The 23226-nt window shown below is 22.3% G+C and overlaps 5 protein-coding genes across 5 annotated transcripts; 3 read left to right on the forward strand and 2 right to left on the reverse strand.

Annotated features, from left to right (window-relative positions):
• Window positions 1-347: 347 nt before the first annotated feature.
• PY17X_1419500 (tRNA (guanine(26)-N(2))-dimethyltransferase, putative) lies at window positions 348-2771 on the reverse strand (the record flags this gene model as incomplete). Its single annotated transcript, XM_719718.2, has 1 exon — window positions 348-2771. One exon carries the CDS (start codon window positions 2769-2771, stop codon window positions 348-350), a length of 2424 nt encoding a protein of 807 aa, XP_724811.2.
• Window positions 2772-5967: 3196 nt separating this feature from the next.
• Window positions 5968-10785, forward strand: PY17X_1419600 (conserved Plasmodium protein, unknown function; the record flags this gene model as incomplete). The annotated part of the gene is made up of 12 exons (XM_022957490.1): window positions 5968-7801; window positions 7957-8019; window positions 8156-8236; window positions 8361-8431; window positions 8572-8718; window positions 8871-8996; window positions 9111-9276; window positions 9473-9553; window positions 9682-9767; window positions 9868-9923; window positions 10100-10181; window positions 10429-10785. 12 exons carry the CDS (start codon window positions 5968-5970, stop codon window positions 10783-10785), a joined length of 3150 nt encoding a protein of 1049 aa, XP_022812873.1.
• Window positions 10786-11778: 993 nt separating this feature from the next.
• On the forward strand, window positions 11779-12003 carry PY17X_1419700 (conserved protein, unknown function; the record flags this gene model as incomplete). Its single annotated transcript, XM_022957491.1, has 1 exon — window positions 11779-12003. One exon carries the CDS (start codon window positions 11779-11781, stop codon window positions 12001-12003), a length of 225 nt encoding a protein of 74 aa, XP_022812874.1.
• A 2364-nt stretch (window positions 12004-14367) lies between these two features.
• Window positions 14368-19689, forward strand: PY17X_1419800 (ACDC domain-containing protein, putative; the record flags this gene model as incomplete). Its single annotated transcript, XM_724689.1, has 1 exon — window positions 14368-19689. One exon carries the CDS (start codon window positions 14368-14370, stop codon window positions 19687-19689), a length of 5322 nt encoding a protein of 1773 aa, XP_729782.1.
• Window positions 19690-20023: 334 nt separating this feature from the next.
• Window positions 20024-22498, reverse strand: PY17X_1419900 (protein phosphatase PP2A regulatory subunit A, putative; the record flags this gene model as incomplete). Its single annotated transcript, XM_022957492.1, has 1 exon — window positions 20024-22498. The coding sequence occupies one exon, from the start codon at window positions 22496-22498 to the stop codon at window positions 20024-20026; it is 2475 nt and encodes an 824-aa protein (XP_022812875.1).
• Window positions 22499-23226: the final 728 nt, after the last annotated feature.

Raw genomic sequence — 23226 nt, forward strand, 5'->3', positions numbered from 1 at the left:
TTAATCAAAAACATTTAAATTTAAATTTAAAAATAATAATATTAGCTCGATGTTTTATTTTATATGCACATATATATTAATATTATGGACGATATATGTATGCATTTTCAAACAATTATAAAATAATTAAGTGACTTTAGAAACCCAACACATATACAACATGTTTATATGTAGAATATTATAAATGAAACCAAATTAATATATTTATATTGATTAAAAAAAATATAAGAAGAAAGAATTATAAGAAATACTTTCATTTTATTTATAAACAAAATATAAAAACGAATAAAAAGAATTATATATATAAACAGGGCATAGGAAAGAAGCCATTGATCGATCGAGACACATCAACTTTTTCCAGAGTGCTTTTTCAAGGGTCCCCAAAAAGGCTCTGGATTTTCTATGGTAAATAATTTAACAGCTGGTTGGTTTTTCATAAAATTTGAAATATTTATATTATCAAAGGAAGATTTTTTTTTAAAAAATTCACAAGTTAATAACTTTTCTTTCAATTTTTCATCTTTTATAGTATGTATAGAGTATATTTTGTTTACTAAATTAGAATTATTATTATTGCCATCTTGTTTTGTTTCAACTTTTTGATCCACATCATTTACTTCCTCATTTTTCATGTCATGGGTATTATTTGAATTTTTTTTGTTTTTTGAATTAATTTTAAAAATAATAGCCCTAAATACATCCATGAAAATATGATTAGGGGCATTCGTTTTTATACTATCTGGATCTCTATGAAAATATGAAACTTCGTAATTCAAATTTAATAGTGCATTAACAATTATTTTTCTTGAAAAAGAGGAAACTTTAAAATTTCTAAATAAGGATTGTAAATTATAATATAATGGAACATTTATCTCTTGTTTTAAGCATCTTAAGTTTATTAATATTCTTTCTCGAGTTTTTATTGTATTTAAATTATGTTCATTCAAATTTTCTAATAATGATATAGATGTGCTTATAAAATCATTATTGTGTAATTTTCCGATATATATAGGACCTCCTATTAATATATCTCCTCCACATTCTTCGCATTTATTTGATACATTTAATTTACAATTTTTGTATTTATAACCAATATGAGAATTGGTGTCATTTCCATGTACCATATCTCCTGTTACCTTATCAGTGAAATTCATTTCTGTTTCTTTTCCTTTATTTGTTATTTCATCATCATCTAACTGAGTATATTTTGTTTCTTTTTCATCAATAACTGTTTGGTTTTTATCGATATAATTATTTTCTAAATTGGTATCTTTAGAATTTAGTAGTTCTTTTTTTTTTTTATTAATTTTTCTTCTTTGGGAAAGAGAAGAATTATTTGTTTCTTTAAAATTAATAGTTTTTTTTGAAGCAACTGGATTTACATGAAAACTTGTGCATTTTGTACATTGATAAACAATACCTGTATCAATACAAAGATCTTTCGTTTGAAGTGGATCATCTAAAACTTGTACAAGCATTCGAATGTAAAAATCGATATTTAATGAGCAAAACGGAATAATATGTTTTTTATATTTAGATGCTATATTTTTTAATTTATACAATAATACTCTTATACTAAATTCGTTGTTATAATTTACATTTTTATTAAATATCATACTATTATATTTATAAAATGAAACATCAGGGAATTTTCCGTTTAATATTCTCATATCTGTATTTGTTATTAACATGAAAAAATTACTTCTTCCATATTTTATGCAACTTTCAAGATAACATATTGAAGAACCATAAGGATCTATATCTATAATATCAAATATATATCTTTCTGAAAATTGTTTTTTTTTAATTTCTTCATCAATTGAAGTTTCCATTAGTTTCATTTCTGCATTTGTTTTGTCTTCTTCCTTTTCATCCATAGTCTTTATATTAGCATTTTTCGATATATCATTCATATTTCCATTACATATATTATTCAAATCTTTGTTTTCTTTAATTATGTCGATTTTTGTATTAATTTCATCATCAAAGGAAAAATTTGTTGAGTCACTATCATAGCCATTTGAATTTATTTGTCCTTTTTCATTATCGTATATATTTTTATTGCCATGATTATCTTTATCCCCTTCAAATGTTTTCGTATTATTATATGTTGTAATGAATTTTAAAAATTTTAGAGCTTCTTTAAAATATTCATTATAATTATTTGTATTATTAATATATGTAAAACCTATGTCTAACTTTTTATTATTTCTTTTTTTCATATAACCATTGTCAACATTTAATATATTCATAACAACATTAGCATCATTACATAAAATTGTATATTTATCATTATCTATATTATTTCTTTTAAAATTCCTTCTTATTTGTTTACATGCATATTTATCAATATCATTTGTAACTATGTGATTAATAGTTTCTTTAAGTTCCTTTACATATCTTATACTTCTAATTCCACTAGCACTTAATAATTCGATAATATTAAAACCTCTAAATATTGTTTTTTCATTATCCTTATTTTTATTTTTTAAATACAATTCCAATGATTTTATTAAAACAATACTCATATCTCTATTAAAAACTTGTGCCTTATTATAAAATATATGTTTATTTTTATTTTTAATTTTAACACATCCTTCATATATATGTTTATTATTACCATTTTTCATATTTTTGTCGTTTTCTTCTACATTATTTTTTATCCCATTTGGGTTGTCACTTCCATGGTGTTTTTTATTCACATTATCGTCTCTTACATAGTTTCTTTTGTGACTATCATTCCGTGGTATCTCATCATCACCCCTTGTCATATTTCTTTTTTTAAGAAAATAAATTTACCTATTAAATATTTCACTATATATTCACAAAATATTTGTGCTAATATATTTTCTGTGTGTGTGGATATATATATATGTCTATGGGTACTTGATAAATTTCTTAATGTAAATCGAAATAGTACATTTATTTTATTACTACAAAATCGTGCAATATTAAACAGATAAATAAAATTGGTATAGTTCGGAAAAAGCCATAAACAATCTGTAATTAATTCACCATATAAAATATATATATATACACCTATATTCTGATATTATCGCTTAAATATGTATTGTAAATGCATGGGAGTCATATACACTATTTTATGTGAATTATGGTATTTTACCTATGTACTAGAAAAGTATGTAATATAATTATATGTTAATATACTTTTTTTCGTCGTTTTTTTTTGTCGTTTTTTTCGTCGTTTTTTCGTCGTTTTTTCGTCGTTTTTTTCGTCGTTTTTTCGTCGTTTTTTCGTCGTTGTTTTTCTGCTTTATGCAACTTTTATCATTCCTATAACTACTCTTATTATTTTACGTCGCTATTTTTTTATTTTATTATAAAATAATTTTTTCTTGTTTCGTATTATTTTTTTGTATTGCTAGTTTTATTATATATTTTTTTCTTATGTCATTTTTCTGATAATCCTTTATTATTACATACATTGTATTTGTTTTAGGATTTATAAATTATGTTGTTTTGTTATTTATAAACTTGGTCCTGTAGTTATTTTATTTGAATAGGATTTTTATATAATTTATATGAATTTTTATTTTGCTTTATTTTACAATTTTAACAAAAAAACTTTGTACATGCATATATAATTGTTATAACGGTTTATTTTCTCTGAATATTTATAGATTTTTTTTTATTGTTATTTTTTTCCAATATATCCTTCATAATGTAAGTATGCGTAATTAAATTCATATATATATATATATATATACGCATAAATATGCGTAGTAATATTCCGTTTATATTCACTTTATTTTATCCACAAACAGTTTCCCTTAGCTTTTTACGCACAAATAAATATATATATTATGAAAAAAATTCAAATAATAAAAAATAACCCTATTATTGTAAAGGGCAAATATTCACATAAGAACACAAATTTTATTAGCAGCATTTAATTTGAATATAGCCCATAATTGATATACCAAAAGTTACTAACTATATGAAGTGCCAATTATACAACAAATGGTTTTATTAAACATGTAAAACATAAAGTACCTATTGTATTTCCCATATATAAATAATTATATAATAATATATGTTAAAACATTATTATTTTTTGGAATTTATTAAAAAAGATAAATAAAATTATTTTTATTAATTTCTTAAATACAAAACACAAGTTAAGATTTGTATTATTATAACACATATTTATGCGTTATAGAGTAAAGGAATAATTTTAATTGGTATACATTATTTTTTTTTTTTTGAAATTTATATATTATCCACATTTAAGAACAAAAAACTAATGTATACATAATTATAAAATTCTTAATAAAAAATGGTAAAAAAATTAACTTTTTATGAGAAATTTAAGGTTTTTAAAAAATAATTAAGTATAATATTATGTGGTTGTATCAATAATACATATATACATAGTTTACCACCTGAAAAATTAATATTCTACATTAATTTGAAGTCTTTACCATAATACGCATATATATATATATATATACATTATTGTGTGAAATGGCTCTTAATAGTTAAATCTCATTTGGTTAATCTTAGACGAAAATAAATAATAGGAAAATATTTCATTAGTATTGTATATATATTGATGGAATTCATATTTTAAAATTCAAATCATAAACGATTGAATATAATAATATAAATAATTGCACATATATTGTTTTTTCTCACTCATACTATTTATCTCTTTCTATATATAATATTTTTATGATTATATTTGGTGAAATTATATATACGCTTTTGGCATAATAGCATACCAAGGTTATAAAATGTAAAATCACAAATTAAAATATAGTATGGAAGTTTTTTTTTAACAAAATTATTAATTTAGCTGTCTAACATAATACCATGAAAATTATTTTTTGAAAAGAAATCCTTATATCGCTTGTATAAGCATCGTCCAAAAAAATATATATACTTGGAAATATTTTAAATACAATATATTTTTTATTATATCCTTTTCCTTTTTTGATACCAATTTAATGATATTATACATTAGTTTAAAAAATTATTATATATGTATTTTTTGCGCTCTTTAAAATATTTTGTGACTATTATCTATTGAAAATATGCAATAATATTTTTAAATTACACCAAATGAGATAGATATTAAGACAAACTTGTTGGATATATATGTTATTACTGTAAAACATTAAATTTTAAAAGTTTACTATATATATATAATATATAGCATATAAGTTTATCAAATTATTTTCATGCCAATTTTAAATCTCTAAAAATCGTGAGAAAATTGTACGAACAAAAAAACAAAAAAAATTATTTACACATTAATAAATAAATTTGATAATTTTTTTAAAAGATGATTCTCTTTATAATATTTAATATTATGATCAATTTATCATTATTTTCAAGAATAGTGTAAAAAAATAAAATAAATAATAAAATATATGGCACGTAATTTATGTATGCTTAAATCGAAATATGCATTAGTGCATACATACATTTCATAAAAGCAATAACTAAATATTGAGATGCATAATATATTATATATAAAAAACAAATATTAATAATATAAGAATACAAAATAATTTAATGAAGCCCAAAAAAAAGTAAGGTTAAGCTGCATTTTTTTCCCCTAAAATGTGTTTGAATTAAATATACTTTATTAAATTCCTTTATACAATGCATATATTTTACACTTATATGAATAGTTTTATTTGCATATATCCACACAAGCATATATTATATATGCATACACGAATGTGTGTATAAATAATAAGCATATATATATTTTGTGTGAATTATTTGTTATATTGCTTGCTTCATGTATTTTTAAGGATTAATTTAAAGATAAACATACGTTAAACTTTGTTAAATAAGAAGTATATAAAATAATATAAAAATATATAAATAAAACTAATAAAACTAATAAAACTAATAAAACATATAAAGAGAAAAATAAAGAATAAGAGTACGGAAAAAAAAAACACCCCCAAAACGAGATAAAAATATATACATATAATGGAAAACACAGCTAAAAAAAAGTCAAGTGACAAAAAAGAGAAAAAAAAAAAAAATGATATTAAGGAAAAAATATTAAGCGGAAAAGCTGTTTTATCCTTTGACGAAGAAATTGAATTTAATAAATGTTGTTCTATAGGAGCAAATTTAGTTGAGGACACTAATGAAGTTAAAAAAAAAAATATATCGGATGCAAATAATAACCCTTCAAAGGGTACTGTATTGAATAAAAAAAAAGGACAAAAGAAAAATGAAAAAGAGCAAATAGACAATATAAATAAGAATTATAAGGATAAGTCAAAAAAAAATTGCACACTTGAAAATAAAACTTCAAATAACAAAAGTAATAATATTGAAGAAGCAAATATATACAATATCAACAATAATTATAGCAGTAATCAGCATATCTATAAGATTAATGAATTTGAATCAAATTTAAGTAAAAATGATACTTATAATTTATTAGACAGTTCAACAAATAGTTCAGCTAGTCCAAGAATATGTAGAAATAATAATGATTTAAAAAAGAAAAATTCCACAAAAATTGCAAAACTTGAAAGCAGTAATAACATTATTAACATAGAAGAAGATAATGGGGAATTTAATAAATGGATAGAACTTATGCCAAATATTAATTCACAAATAGAAACAATTTTGAAAAATCAACTACCATGCTATAATATTCTTAACAATATTAAAAGAATTAATAAAATAAGAAACATATCATTTAATGAAAATAATGAAATGTTAAATTCGATTGAAAAATCAAATATTATGTTCAATTCTGTGAATATCTCTTCTAAGGAAAAATATATTATAAGATTTTTATGTGAAGGATCAATCTGCAATTTAACAGAACTTGTTGATTTGTTGTATTATGTTTTAAATAATAACGAATTAACATATGATATGCTTCCTGTAAAATTTGCACTTGATAATAATACCAAAATGGAAAAAAGTGATTTTTTAATAACTAATGATATAGAAAAAAAAAACATAAAAAGTAACGATTGTTCACCAATTGTAGAAATAGACAAAGAAAACAAAATCACAGACAATAATAATTCCCCTATCGAAAATCGTAATATTAACATGAATAATGAAAATGATATTTCGATAGACAATTTATCAGATGATGAATATTTATTCGATGATGCAGAAAATGAAAAACTATCTTTCAACAGTATATCTATTAGTAAAGAAAATTTATATTCGTGTATCCCTATATTATTAAGCAGAAAAAATTTAGGGAATAATATGAAAATAATGAATGTAAGTAAAAATGATAATAATGAAAAAGAATGTCTATGGGTTTGGGAAAATGACAATTATGATAGTTTTCCTTCTTATTATAAAGAAATATTTAAATATTATAAAGAACTTCGAAGTAATATTAGCAAAATATATAAAACTCTAATTAAATTAAAAAGTTCGATTATGTCTAAAGATTTACAAAATACTATAAAAATGTATGATTATTTAAATGAATTAAAAAAAAGGCAATATATGGAATCAGAAAAGAGGTGTAAAAGAATATTAATCGAGAAAAAAAAAATTTCAAAAAAAAAAATGGAAATCAAAAAACAAGAAGAAAAAAAAACATCAACTATTGTTAAGTTAGACACTGCAGTTCAAAATAAAGTAGAAGAAAAGAAATCAAAACAACAAAACCTTATATTATCATGGTTAACACTCAAAAAAAGCCAAGGTGGAAATGCTCTCAATTCGAATGACAATACAGAACATATTGCTAAGCATTCAATTGCAAATTTTACTAATTTAAACAACGAGCTTAGTGAAAATCTCCAGAAGGCTCAAAGCCAGCTTCCTATATGTAATACTATATTTTAATTTATTTTTTTATAACTAATATGTGCATCTATTTCTTTATTATGTTTATACCATTTTATTTGTGGTTATTCTTGTTTGATTAAAATAATGACATAATTATTACTTTCTATTTTAACATAAATTTTATTTCTATTACAGTCTCATGCAATAAAAAGGCCACAACCGAGTCATTTATCACATTCACAGAAAACGCGAATTATGGTATAATTGATCAAGTTTAAAAAAAAAAATATAAATTATATTATTGCTATAATCTATCATTTATCATAAATATACACACAGTTATTTGCTTGTTTATATTTTCCTGTATATATAAAAAAATGCATTTTTTTTGCAGACAAAGAGAAGTTATTTAATGATTATGTGGACGTATGTACTAATCATAAAAAACTTGTAACAGATTATTTTAAATTATATGGTATGCTTTAAAAAAATAAAAACAAATAAATATGGTACCCCTATAACTTCTTTATTTGATATTGTTAATATAATCATATTATATAATACAATTTTAACTTTTTAATATTTATTATTTTTTAAAGTGGACAATAAAGAATTTATTGAAGAAATTCCTTCAGTCGATAGCATTGATGGTAGTAAAATAGTTATGCAGGTAATTTTTTTTTTCATAACTTATCTTTTTTCTTATAATTATGATGACAAGTCCGATAGTATTCCCCTTATCATTTCATTTTTATTTTCCATCGTAATCATGATTTAATTTTATTTGTATTTACCCACCACATTATACAGAATGAAAAAGATGTGAGATCTAAAATTTGGGAAGATAACGAATTTTATTTGAAGTTAAAAAATTCTGATTATGTTAGAAGTTTTTTTTTTTATGACAACTCTTGGACACGACCATATATGGCTCTACTCGTGAATAAAGTTTTAGATGTAATATTTATAAATGCGTGTATACCTGTATAATATTCATATGTATATATTTTTTGAGGAAAAATAATAAAATATCATTATACACCCATATTCGTATACACAATATTGCCATTCTATAATAATAATTTTTTTTTTTTATTTGCTAATTTTAGGACAACATAAATTTGTATCCATTTTATTATCATGATGATATGGAATATGAAAATGACACAAACGAAGATTATTATGAAAAATTTGAAGCTATCGACTTGACAACTGAGAATGAAGAAAATGAAACGGTAATAAATTGAAATGGCTATATTGCCCAGTAAATATTAATAAATATACTATTTATTTCGTTTGATATATATAAAAATTTAACTAATATATATATAATTGATTTTTTATCACAGGAAAGTGATGGAAGTTCACAAGATATGTTTATTGTTCCAGATAATGAAATTAATAAAGATATTGAAATAACTCCGCTAGTTGTGCCAACCAGTCAAGACATTTACTTTTTTTCACTTTTTAATTGGGAATGGAAATTTGAAGGAAACGAAAGAAGAAATTATAACAGTATGTATCTATATTAACATGCATGTGTGCATCAACTTATGCGTATATTTAGTTGTGCAAATAAATAGTGGAAAATATAAATTTATTGAATATTGTGGTTAAAATTCAACCAAAACATGATTATTGTTATTATTATTGTCATCATTATCGTTATTATCATCGTTATTATTATCGCTATTATTTTTTTCTTTTATAGTACTTGATAAAAACACATGGAAAGAATTTAACCTCATATATAAAGACAACAACTATGGGTGTCAGTACATGACATGGGGAAGTAATATTTTTTTCCGCTTTTTATAATTTCTTTATTATTCTACATTTATGCCTACATATTTTTTGTTTTGTCTTTTCCTTTTTTATGATTATACACATATATTTATGCAATAATTTTTCAATACGCAGAAGATAATAATCCGTTCAGATATTTAGCTGACACAAAAAACATGAAAAATACCTTAGATGACTATGATATTAAGAGATTAATAAAGGTAAGAATTTTTTATTTTTTTTCAAAACAATGTTTAATTTAGTATATACATTATTTTTCCGCAATTATATCTTACTAATTATATATCATTTGTTCTTAAGCATTCTCACGGAAAAGTAACGAAAAAGGATATATTAGTTGACCAATTTAAGCTAAAGTAAGTACAAGAGTGGAATTTCACACTGTTTTATTCCACATTTGTTTTTATAAGTTTTACACCCAATCCTTTTATTGTATGATAATCATTTCATTGTTTTTCCTTTCTTACAATATAGTATAGTTTATTATAGCATATTTATTTTATTATTTTTTTTTCATATTAATTTATCCCAGGTATGATCATTTAACCAAAGCAGACACTGAGCGAAAATTTAAAATATACTTGACTTATGTTAAATGTGAAGATAATAGAAAGGTAAAATATAATGAACTTGCATATTCGAAATTATATATACACAAAATATCTGAGTTTACATACATTCTCCCTCCATACATGGTCATATTGTTTTTATTAACAAAAACTAAAAGCTACTCGGAAAGCAGCTTATTATAAATCAAAATATTATATATAACAGTCATTAGATTGTCATAAATGTTGATATGTAATCTCTTTTATATTATCACTATTTATTTTTCTCATATTTTTACACATTTTACTACAGAAATGGATGGCTTCGGAAGAAGGAATTAAATTATTTAATAACGAGGAACTATTAAAAAAAATATATCAAATAAGAAAGAGAAAACTAAACGTAATGTCTCAAAAAATGGAAGCAGTCAAAAGGCAAAAAAAAATGGATAAAGAAAATTTAAAAAAAGAAGAAAAAATAAAAAAAAAGGAAAAGACAACCTATGAAAAGCTAGCAACTAAAGAGTCTTTAAAAAAAGATGAAACGATGAAGGATATCAAAAAAACTGAAGAAGAATCCATAACAAAAAGTGAAACATCAAATTCTATTCAGAAGTTATTATCAAATGGTTTGATATCGAATGATAACAAAACGGATAAAAAATTATGAAGAAATATAATCATTTTAAAAAGAAATAATTGAAAAATAAAAACTAGGACAATATAAAGCATATGTATAATGTGGCAAGATAAATGAGTAAAAATATTTCTCAAAATTTTTAATTAAAAAAATTATAATCCAGCATGTTTTCCTAATATTGAAAAGCCAAATGATAATAGTATCTCAAAAAAATATACCCCCTTTTAATGTTATCACCATTTATCTTTTACAAAATAATTACAAAATTGTCAAATTTAGAATCTATTTTTAATTTAATGAAAAGCTTTTCTTTAAAAATGCTCACTAGGTTTTATCAGAGTCATATTTTTTACACATTTATAAATAATAAGCATTTTAATGTAAGGAGACAGTTTTTATGTTATTTAATTATTTTTTTTTTGTATTTTTTTTATCCGTTACACTCCAAATAATAATACGATTGTTAAAAATAACTTATTTCGCGATTTTATATTGTAAAATTTTATTAATTTTTTTAAATAATATTATATATGTACTATTATATGTGTACTTTGATTTTTTTAAAGTAAAATTGACTTAAAAATTTTCAAAAACTTATTAATATTAAAATTATATAAAAATATGACTCATATGCTCAAAAAATACCCCATATTTAAATGCAGGAATAAAGTTTGTGTGAATAAACTTTTATAGCACATATATATATATAAATAGTACCGCATGGATATTCATATATTCTATATGTTATTTATAGATATATTCTTCCATTAAGTATTATTTATAATATCATATTTCATTATGTTTATTAATTGAAAATGGAACTGAATTAAATGTTTCTTTCTTTCTTTTATTTATTTATTTTTTTTTTTTTCCCTTCATTTTTTTAATAGTAGTACATATACATCATAAAGTGACATTTTTGACACTGTTAATTTCTTTATATTTTTTTAAAAGATATTAAAAATAATGCAATAATTTTTTTTGTTGCTTTCTTGTATCCATATTCCTCTCCAATATTAAAGAATGGAAAGAAACATCCTAAAGAAATATCGAAGTTTTTTTAATTTTGTTGTTAGTGCAAAAAATAATATAGAAAATAAAAAAAACATAGAATATGGAAAAAAGTTATATATGAAGAATATATCCAAGAGTAATTACAATGTCAAAACAAATTCCGATAATATATATGACAATAAACTTTTTTTAAAATATTGGATACGGAAAAAAAGACCAGGAGCACGAAATTAAATATATGCTTATTTATAGATTACATTTTTTCAATTTAAATATATCCACACACGCAGAAATAACACAAGAAATATGTATCAATTAAATACTCAAATTCAATAAGGCATATTTAGTTGAATTTAAATAGAAATACTTTGCGCGTACAGTGTGTTAATATGCGATATAATTATATAACACTTTATTTTTCAATTTATGGAAATTTATTATAATAAAGAAATAAATAGAAACACTTTTATTTTTCAAATATTAATTTGTGTTATATAAAAAGGGTATCTTTCTACATTTATTTTTCACCCAGCATCCCCTAAAATCATAGATTAAGGTATTTTCTCTTGAAATTTATACAGTTCCATATGTGCATGTATAAACTTTATATACATTCATAATACACACAAAAACTTAATATTTTAAATAGAAATGCCACAAAATATTGAAATGTAAAAATAAAAAAGGAAGAAATAAGAAAAAGGCACGTGGTATTTTCCTTTCACAGTTTTTATACAATATATGTGTATTCTCACATTTCTCATGAGTTTATTTATATCTCTATATTTTTATTTTAAAGATTGTACTATGTGCAACTAATTTTTTATAGCAAAATGCGCAAAATAGCACAATTGTTTTGTATTTTTTGTAAATTTGCCCTTTTATTTCGACGATAGTATTTTATTCACCTCATTTTACTCATTTTTTTTCGTGGAATTTTATTTTATGCGTACATACATATATATATATATATATATGTTACGCTCTTTTCGAAAAAACTAAGATAAGAGATAAAATATCTTAAAACTTTTAATATTTCTAATGGTAGCATTTTTTTTTATTAAGCACAAAAAAATATTTTTACTACATCAATTACGAAAATTCTTATAAAAAAAAATAAACAATAATCTTAAACTTAAGAATAAAGGTGGTGTGCAAGCATGGACATTTTTGTGAAAATAAAAATAATTCTATGATAAATTTTTACGATAAAGGAAAATATATATGTATGTATATTTTTTTTGAATTCTACAATTTCGGAAACTATATATAAAAAAAATAAGGTGCGTATATACATTAAAAATTCTGAATGTCCTTTTCTTTACTCTTTTATTTTTTATTGTATTTTTTTATAAATTTCTCGATTTAGATATTTTATTTTTCAACTTTTTATTCTTATTTCATATTTTCCTTTAACATCACATTCGTGTACTATTTTTAGTTAAAACTATTCTCAAATAAGACATTTAAATATAATAAATACTAAAAAAAAAAACGAAAAAAAAAACGAAAAAAAAATAATTTCTATTTATAAATGCAATCCTTTCTCTATATTTTTAGCATATTAGCTGCTCTAATATGATGACATTTAATATATAGAACGCATCTCTTGCACTAAAGCAAGAGTGATATTGTTATAATTACTTTTTTTGCTTTTTATAGTTTTTCTGAATTTCTTTTTTTTTTTTTTTTGTTACTTATTTCCCTCCATTTTAATCTTATATTATGTCATCAGTTGCAAATCCCTTACATCCTAAGGAAAAGTATGCTACGAATAACACACGTGCATAATAATCTATGAAATTAAATATAATATTTAAATTATGTATTTTTCGATATTTTTTTTGAAAATTGTATATTTTATATCACTCATCCCATTAATATTCTATATATATGCATGCTTTGGCAATGTGTATTTTTTTTATTCTAAACAGTGTAAATAAAGATACAGTATATATATATATATATACATATGCATACCTTGTTATATTTTATTTTAATTATAAAAATATAGTTGAATATGATAAACTTTTTTTATTCATGTATTATTTTGTGTATATATATTTGTATGTATATGCATGAGGCAATCTATACATACGAATGTATACATCATTGCAAAAATATATTCTTACAATATTGTGTGGAATACGAATTATCCCTTTATGTTTAATATACTGAAATTATAGGAATACATCATTTTATATATTATATATATATTACAGAATTTTTGTAAATTCTGTAGCTTAATTCTGTCACATTTCAAGAGAAATGTAAAGAAATAATTAATAATATAGAATATATATATATATGTAGCTTAAAGGGAAAAATACGTAATTGCTAATAGCAATGTATGTTATTTTAGCAGATAACAATTTTGTATGAAATACATTTATTCTACCATAAAAAAAATAATAATAAATCCACTACACCAACATATTTGTTCTTATTTTCACATTTAAGTTAATTTATTTGTATATATATATTTTTTAAGTTAATAATTTGGAGCTTTTTACACATGAAGTATGCACAGACATATGCACTAGAAAAAAACATTTACCATAATATATATATATACATATGTATATATATATATATATAATGAATTTGAAAAATCGTCGTTTTACTAATTTATCAATTGAAAGATATACAATATTAAAAAAGAAAAAAAGAAATGATGAAAAATACATAAAGATATATGAAAAAATAAATAGTGTAGGTAAAAGAAATAATTTTAATAGTAAAATATTTAGGTACACAAATAATAAAAGAAGCACAAATAAGTCTATAAACATGCATAACATTGATAATAATATAAAGGATACGATCCAAGATATTATCAAAGTTAATACATATTATAATGCTCTTGAAAGAAATAAATATTACACTAGTGTAGACGAGAATAAACAATTCTTATCACAAAGTGAAGAAGATTTTTGTATGCAAAATAATATGAATATTTTTTGTAACGAACAGGATATATTGAAAACAAATAATGTAATGGAAAATGAAAGTATGGAAAATAATAATTCTAAAAATAATAATGATGATATTAAGATAAATAACAATTATAATCATATTAATATCATTAATGCAAACAACAAAAATATAAATACAAATATATCAATGATAAATATACCCATAACATGCTCTGCTTTAAAAAAATATATATATTACGATATGTCTAATTCCAAAAAAGAAAATAGTTATATAATAAAAAACGAAAAAGATACAAGTAATACTTTTGATCACACCGAAAATCAAAGGTGCAATGATATGGGTGTAGAAAATAAATATGCTACTTCCTATGACGAAAATTATGAAAACTGTAATGAAAACAGTAGTAGCAATTGTCATGTTAGTAGTAGTGGCAGTGATAAATGGAACTGCAACTCACACACAAATGAAACATATAATAAAAATAACCTCAACGTAAACGAAATCACTTCTTCTCAATTAGAGTGCCAACAAAATATATTCCATAATAATTGTAAGGAAGAAATTTCAAATAAAAAAGGTTGCAGTTCTCTGGAGTTATGTACAAATTTGGAAGAAACATGTGAAGACAATTATTCCGAAGATCGAGAAAATGGTATTGAGAATGGTATTGAGAATAGTATTGAAAATGGTATTATTATAAAGGAGACGTTCAATAATGAAGATATTTCCGAAAGCGAAGCATCAAAAACAAGTACAATGAAAAAAACGAAAGAGATTTGTAAAAATATATATGTACCTCATCGAAAAGGGAGTGATAGTAATGTAAAAATAAAAAAAAATAAAAAAAAAGACACCAATTTTAAAGAAAAAATAGATGATCTTATACTATGTAAAGGAGAAAATTTATCAAATGAAATTATTGAAGAACATCAAAAAAGTGAAAAAAACACTATTTCAGATAATTGTTCTCCTCCATTCCAAATGGAAAATATAAAAAATAATGATAACAATAATAATAATAATATACTTTGCAAACAAACATTTGATGCTTCAATAGGTAAAAGTACAACTAATACCTATTGCGAGCTTAGTGATCGAATGCTGACCGCCACGACTAGTGCTGAAAAATCTTCAGAAAATTTAAGTAACACAAATAATGAACAAGATGAAAAAGTATATTCTAACTCTCCCCTCAATAACCCTTTATATAACACATATTTACACCTAGATCCTTCATCTCCTCTTTCAGATATTTTATGTAATGATATATGTCACAAAAATGATGATCGAATAGATAATACAAATGATGATATGACAATATATGTACATCAAAATAATATGCCCATAAATACTAATAATACAACAATAAACCCATTTAACAGTAATAATTCAGGAAATGTTGCCAATATTGTCAGGAAAGACAAACTTGACGAAAGCCCAAATGAAAATGGTAAAAAAAACGGTGATCATAATGATGTTTCGAAAAATGAAACTAATTTACATTTTTCTTGTGAAAAAAATTTTAACGATAATGATGAGAAAAGAAATAAAGATATGATGATTAATGAAATGAACTTTTATGATAAGAAAAAAACTGAAAATGGAGAAATTATTATAAAAAAAGAAAATATTAAACGAAATTTAAATTGTGATTTGGATCAGAATTCAAAAAAGAAACTTAAAATAAATGAATACTCTGTTATTAATTTAAATACATACAAAAATCATCAATATGATATATATAAAAATAATAGTTATAATGCGTATATTTTAAAGAATCTTCGAAATGCATATTTGAGAAATAAGTTAAAAGAACAGCAAGGACTCGGAAAAGTTAAAAAACAAGGACAAGGGAATAAATTAGACAAAAATGTAGAGAAAAACTTATCATATGACAACTGCAATAACAAAATAGTTGATAATAATGATGATGATGATGATGAAAGTTTTTATTACGAAAGCAACAAATTCACGATAAATCAAGATGTGGATAAGGAAAATTATGCTATTAATAAAAAAAATGATAAAAATTGTGAGCAAATTAAAGGAATGGATATTTTGGAAAATGTGAACGTAAAAGATGAAATAATAACCGATACGCATAATAGTAATAACATAAACACAGAGTGTGTTCCTTCCATTTGCAGTGAACATAAAAATCCAGACAGAAAAAATCACTCGCTTAAGGGCTTGAATTTTAAAAAATGTTCTAATACTAATAAAGGGTCTTATGATCCTAAATTTGTAAATGAAAATTTATTGAGGGAAAGAAAAGAAAAATACAATAATACTAATTTAAATTTATGTGATATAATAAATCTTTTAGAAAAAGAAAAAATAGAAAATTTATATTCAGAAAACGAATTAAAATATATATTATTCCCTATATATGACATTTATTATGATAATAAAAATAAAAACTGGGTATATAAAATTGAAAATGAAAAAAATACCTTAAATGATAAAGAAAATAAAAAAAATGTATCAACTAAAAATAGTTCTTATCATAAGTCACGACAGTTAGCCCTAGAACGCAAATATAACCACATTAAGGAAAGGTATAATATTTTTGCAAATCTTTCTGAAGAAGAAAATATATTTTTTATTTCAATTAATATGCATATTGAAAATGATCAAGTAATAAAAAATAAGACACAAAATTCAAATGAAGAAAGTACTTATCCTTGCTTCAAAGGAATGGAAAGCGAATTGAAAGAAATTGACAAGGATGACATTTTTAACGAGAAAAAAAATATAAACACAAAAGAACAACAGACATGTGATCAGGAAAACCAACCTAATGAAATAGAAGAAAAAAATAAAGAATATACGAATAGTTCAAATGAGCATATCTCCAATATAAATGAAGTTTTAAATAACAAGGATTATAATATAAATAAAGAGAATCTAACTGAAACAATAAAAGTATTAAATAATGAAGTACCAGATAAAACATCAATACCTTTGTTATTACCCATACATGTTAATGAAAACAAATCGAATATTAGCTATAATGGTATTGAAACAAGTGATAAGACTACAGAAAATAATATTTCTAGTGAAGATAATATAGAGAATGGAATTATTTCTAAAAGTAAAGAATGTTTTGTTTCTAAAAAAGAAAATAATGAAAACTCAAATGTAAACGATAAGGAAAATCTGAAGCTTTCAGAAAAAAGTGATGATAAAATGTTTAATTGTAAAACTGAATCGATATTATACAATGTGTTAGGAATTAGACTCTCAAATAATGTGATTGAAAAAATGCGAAATTTACAAAAACAAAATATATTTTATGAAAGGGATAAGAAAAGATGGGTTATTAAAATTCTCGAAAAAGAAACGAATACATTATTATATTTTAAAAAGTTTGATTGTAAAGTTTTTGGATTTTTATATGCATGCATATTAACAATAGAATATAAAAAATTATATCTAGATTATTTCTTAAATGAAAAAAATTATGATTTTTTAATGAAACTAATTCATAATAATTATATAAAAAAAAATACATATTACAACACAGTTACCCAACCAACAACATTATATAATGATCTTCAGCTTAAGAAAAACAATACGCCCTTTTTAAATTCCATTCAAGAAAATCAACTAAATGTAAAAGATAATAAAACACAAAATAACCAAGATAATTCTACATATGAAGAAACGAGCCTTCTAAATGCTAATTATTTTTCATCATATAATTTGGAAGAAAATAAGACACACTCAAATTTACACATTGAAAAAAAAAAAAAAAAAAATTCTGATACTTTAATATTAAATAATGATACACATGATTTATATAATCAAATGAAAAATATCGAGAATAAAAATGTTTCATCATATGAAAATCAAAATTTGTTAAACGATGTTGATTGTGCAAATTACAAAAAAGGTGCTAACATGGAAATCCTCAATGGATGCAATTTAGAAGGAAAATGTTTCAGTTCGAATCGTCAAGAATCCGAAAATAAAGAGACATGCAATACTGAAATACAAAATTATGAAATGTCCAATATCAAATCATGTAATAGCGATGTATATAGTGAGCATGATTGCAATAATGGTCATGTGAAGGATGGGGTGAATTTTATTGAGCATATGCAGCTTTCGGAAAATGGAACAAAAATTAATAATATCCAAAGCAGAGAAATAATCAAAGACAAAAAACAAAAAACTGTAAAGAATGTTAAGGACGTAAATGAAAATTTTACTGCAGAATTAAATGGAGTACAAATGTATAATGGAAACGAAAAAAAAAAAAAAAAAAAAAATTATAGTTTAAGCATAAATAAAAACAATGGAAATATAAAGGATAATGAAAATACGAACGAGATACTATTAAGATATGAAAATGAAGTTTATGCACCGAATAATGATGTTGAAAAAAATTTAATTGAAGATAATAATATAAGCGAAGTACCAAAACCCAATGACACTACCAATAATTCTATTATAATATCTAGAAATGAAACTGATCAGACCTATAATGAAAAAATTAACAACCACAAAAAAGCAAATGAAAATATAAAAAAAAGTAAAAAAGTAAAAAATTCTTCGGTATTTAAGAAAACCAAAAACATGAAGGATACATCACCAAATCTTAAAGAAAATAACAATAATAATAATTACACATCTGAATTAGCATTAGAAGAAACAAATAATTTAATTAAATTGGATTCTTATGTAGATAATTTAGAGCGAAATTCAGATGTAATATCATTGGCAAAACTAACTATCCTTTTACTTCTAAAAGACATTATAAATTGCATCCCTTCTCAAATGGCTCCATCCGTAATTTCTAGAAAAATATATGATCAAAAAATAAATGCCCATGTTAAATTTGTGTATCAATGCAAAAGTTTAATAGAACTTATGCCTTATTTTTTTATATTCAAAAATATAATTAAACAAAAAACCCTTCCTAGTGATCAATCTTTATATATTTGTAACGTCTTACTATATGCTTTATTTGAAGCATAATGAAAAGAAAAAGATGAGCAAATTGCGTTCACACTTTTTTTTGTTGAAATAAAGTGTGGATAAAAAGTTTTACAACTGTATACATTCCGAATATCAATACGTATCTACATGAATGAATACTCAATGATTATGTTTTTGAAGTTTGTTTTTTTTTTCATTTTTTTTTGTTGTGATATTCACTTATCATAGAATGCTTTTCCGAATTTTTACTAACTAGTATTTAAAAAATATATAAAAAAAATTGCACAGGCAAAAAATGGATGCAATTGCACTTGAATATTGTAAAATTTATAAGTATAAAACAAGAACAAAAAAAAAAGGAAGAAGGCTAAACTTATTTGATTGGCCTACATATACAATTAAATGTATTTACAGAACTTATGTAAAAAAAGAATTCATCTTTTATGAGCGAATTAGAAGCTTTGGATACATCTTGATCAGTATCTGATATAAATAAAATGAGCTTATCGGATATATATTTTAAGATATTTTCGCATCTTATTTTATTTGCATCAGTATTTTTCATATTATCATAATAGTAGTATGATGAAACTGAGGTTGAATTAATAAAATATGAATTGTCTACATCATTTTCTTTATTTGGGAACAAATTGTGCTTTCTTTCTAATTTTTGAAAATATTCATTATTATTTGGATTGTTAATACCACCAATAAGCTCATTATTTTCTCTTTTACCATCTGCATCAGAATTATGTTTATTTTCTCGGTTCCTTCGATCGATGAGCTCTCTAACGGTGCTAATAATTTGCCCATATGAGTCATTTTTTATTACCTTTAAAACATGATTAATATATTTTTTAATGTAATATATTGTCTTAACAATATTATATCGAATATTGCTTATTTTATCGTTACTTAAAAATTCAATTATTTTGAGAATATTTTCTTCTATATATTGCAAAGGAAAATATATAATTAAATTAGCTATATATTGTAGGCAAGTAATTCTAAACATATAATTTTTTGACTCTTTTAAATTATTTAAAAGATATGTTATACCACTTTCAAAAAATGCAAATGTATTATTTTTAATTAAGAAGTTTAACGTTTCAAGTACTTCCATTCTAATTGAATATGATACATCCTTTGCACCTGTGTATATATAATTCCAAAAATGTAAATAATTTGAAGATATATTTTCTTTATTTTGATATAAGAAAAAATTATCAAAAAATTTTAAGTAATGATATAATGAAAATCGCAATCTCCAATTTTTACTTTTTGCAATTTCTTGATATAAAGGTATAATAATTTGTTTCATATCAAAAAAAGATATAATATTTGATATTTTATGTAAGCAAATAAATAAATCGGATTTTAAATTACTTTCTTCGATTCTAATAAAAAGTAAAAGTAATGGAAGTATATATTCAATAGATCCATTCTTGTCTAGTACATCTGGTAAAGAGCATAGCAATCTACATAATGATATTTTTAAATGGATATTATTACTATCAATATCTCTTTTTAAATCTTCATATATTTCATCAAGTATATTTACGTTTATTTTTGTATATAAAAATATTTTATCTAAATTATTTAACACAATACTACGAACATTACTATCTAAGTCTTTTAATAATAATAACAAAACAAGCATGGATAATTTATCATCTTTTTGGACTGCTAATATTTCGTGTATATTATTTGCTAGTACTGCTCGTACTCTCCAGCTTTCATCATTGCATATATTAGTTAAAATGCTTTCAACATCTTTTATAAAATTATTATCAATACTTAACGTTTCACTTAATATAGATATAGCACTAATTTTTACTTCATCCATACCATGCATTGAATAAAAAAAACTACAATATATTTCCTGAGCTCTTTCCCATGTTTTTTCTATAAATATATACATATTTTCATCAAATTTGTTTATTTTTATCTCATTAATCTCGCTTTGTAATGGTCTATCTTCGACATTATTTTGTGTACCAGGTGTAGTTCCATTTATATGATTATTTTTTTTGTCTCCCGATGTGAATATACAAATTTTGCTTTTTTTTTTACCATCTTCAGATTCTCGTTTTTCGAATCCATCATCATTGATACCATTTTTTAATTTTATAGCATTTTGTACGCTGGAATTTTTTTTCAAATTTTTAACACCATATGCATTATTTTTATTAAACGATATGTCATCTTCTATTACTCTGTCTCCAGTAAGCATGCATTTAGAGTTATATAAACAATCTCTATACCTTTTTAATATTTCTAAAAATTTGCAAAATTTATCACAACAGGATTTTTTTACTAATATACTTTGATCTTGGCATAAATCTAAAAACAAATTGATAAATGTTTTTATATATGTAACTTGATTTTCATATACACACCTATCTATTATAATGTGAAGAATTTTACTTCCGCCAATACGATAGTTATCACTTTCATCTTTGGATAAATTTACTATTTTAGGGTATATAATATTTGTTAATGTATTTGTATCACATTTATTAATATAATTTTTAAAAGCATTGTACCCATTTATATTTATCTCTTTTTCATAAGCTATTACAAAATTTAATATTAAGTCACATAAAAAATAAGAACTATTAATATCACTTAAAAAGTTTGTTAAATATATTAAATTTTTTGATAATTCAAATAAAACATCATAATCATCTTCTATCATATTATATAAAAATTCAATTAATTCTTCTTTCGTTTTTTCCACTTTGATTATTTTGCATAATTCTTTTAACTCTTTCATATATTTTAAACGAGTTTTATTATCAATAGATTGTATTCCATTTAGTATTTCTTCCCCTTTTTCACTCACCATATTTATTTAACACAATTATACTTATTTTCACAAAATTTATTTTTTTTAAAAGATATCTTCAGGATTCTTGTGTTATTTGTGTTTCTTATTTATATGTATATGCATTATATGTCTGTCTTGTATCGCGAAATGTATCTTCTCATATGTTTTGGATTAAAATATTTCTATATATATATGTAAATAAACATACATGTGTATACATATATAGGTATATCCAATTTCACAATATGGAAAAATCATTTATCTCCTTAATATTAGATTGTGTAGTATGCCCACAAATATAAAAGTTTTCTTGTTTCCTTTTCACATTAGCCTTTATATAAAAAATATATATATACCCATTCTTTTATAATAACCATTCTTAAATGGAATAATTATTTTATCATTTATTCCTTTAGTATTTATTTCCCCCCTTTTTGTTTGGCTATTTATTTATGTTACTATTTTGGTAAATTGAGCTCAACCGATGAAATGATGGAAATATTCCATCTTAAATAAAAATAAATAAAATAAAAAATATACAAATGAAGCCACAAAAAATAATATATATGTGGAGAAATAAAAATTATAAATAATTAAAAATATTTTCATATAAAAATTATTGTGTAATTTTTTCTTGGGGAAACAAATTTTAATATATAAATACCTTATCGTGCCACAATTTAAAGCAATTCATTTATTATATATATAATATTTTTTAGTATGTAATGTTAAATAAATATACCATG

The sequence above is a fragment of the Plasmodium yoelii genome, assembly GCF_900002385.2.
Source record: "Plasmodium yoelii strain 17X genome assembly, chromosome: 14".
NCBI classification, from domain to species: domain Eukaryota; phylum Apicomplexa; class Aconoidasida; order Haemosporida; family Plasmodiidae; genus Plasmodium; species Plasmodium yoelii.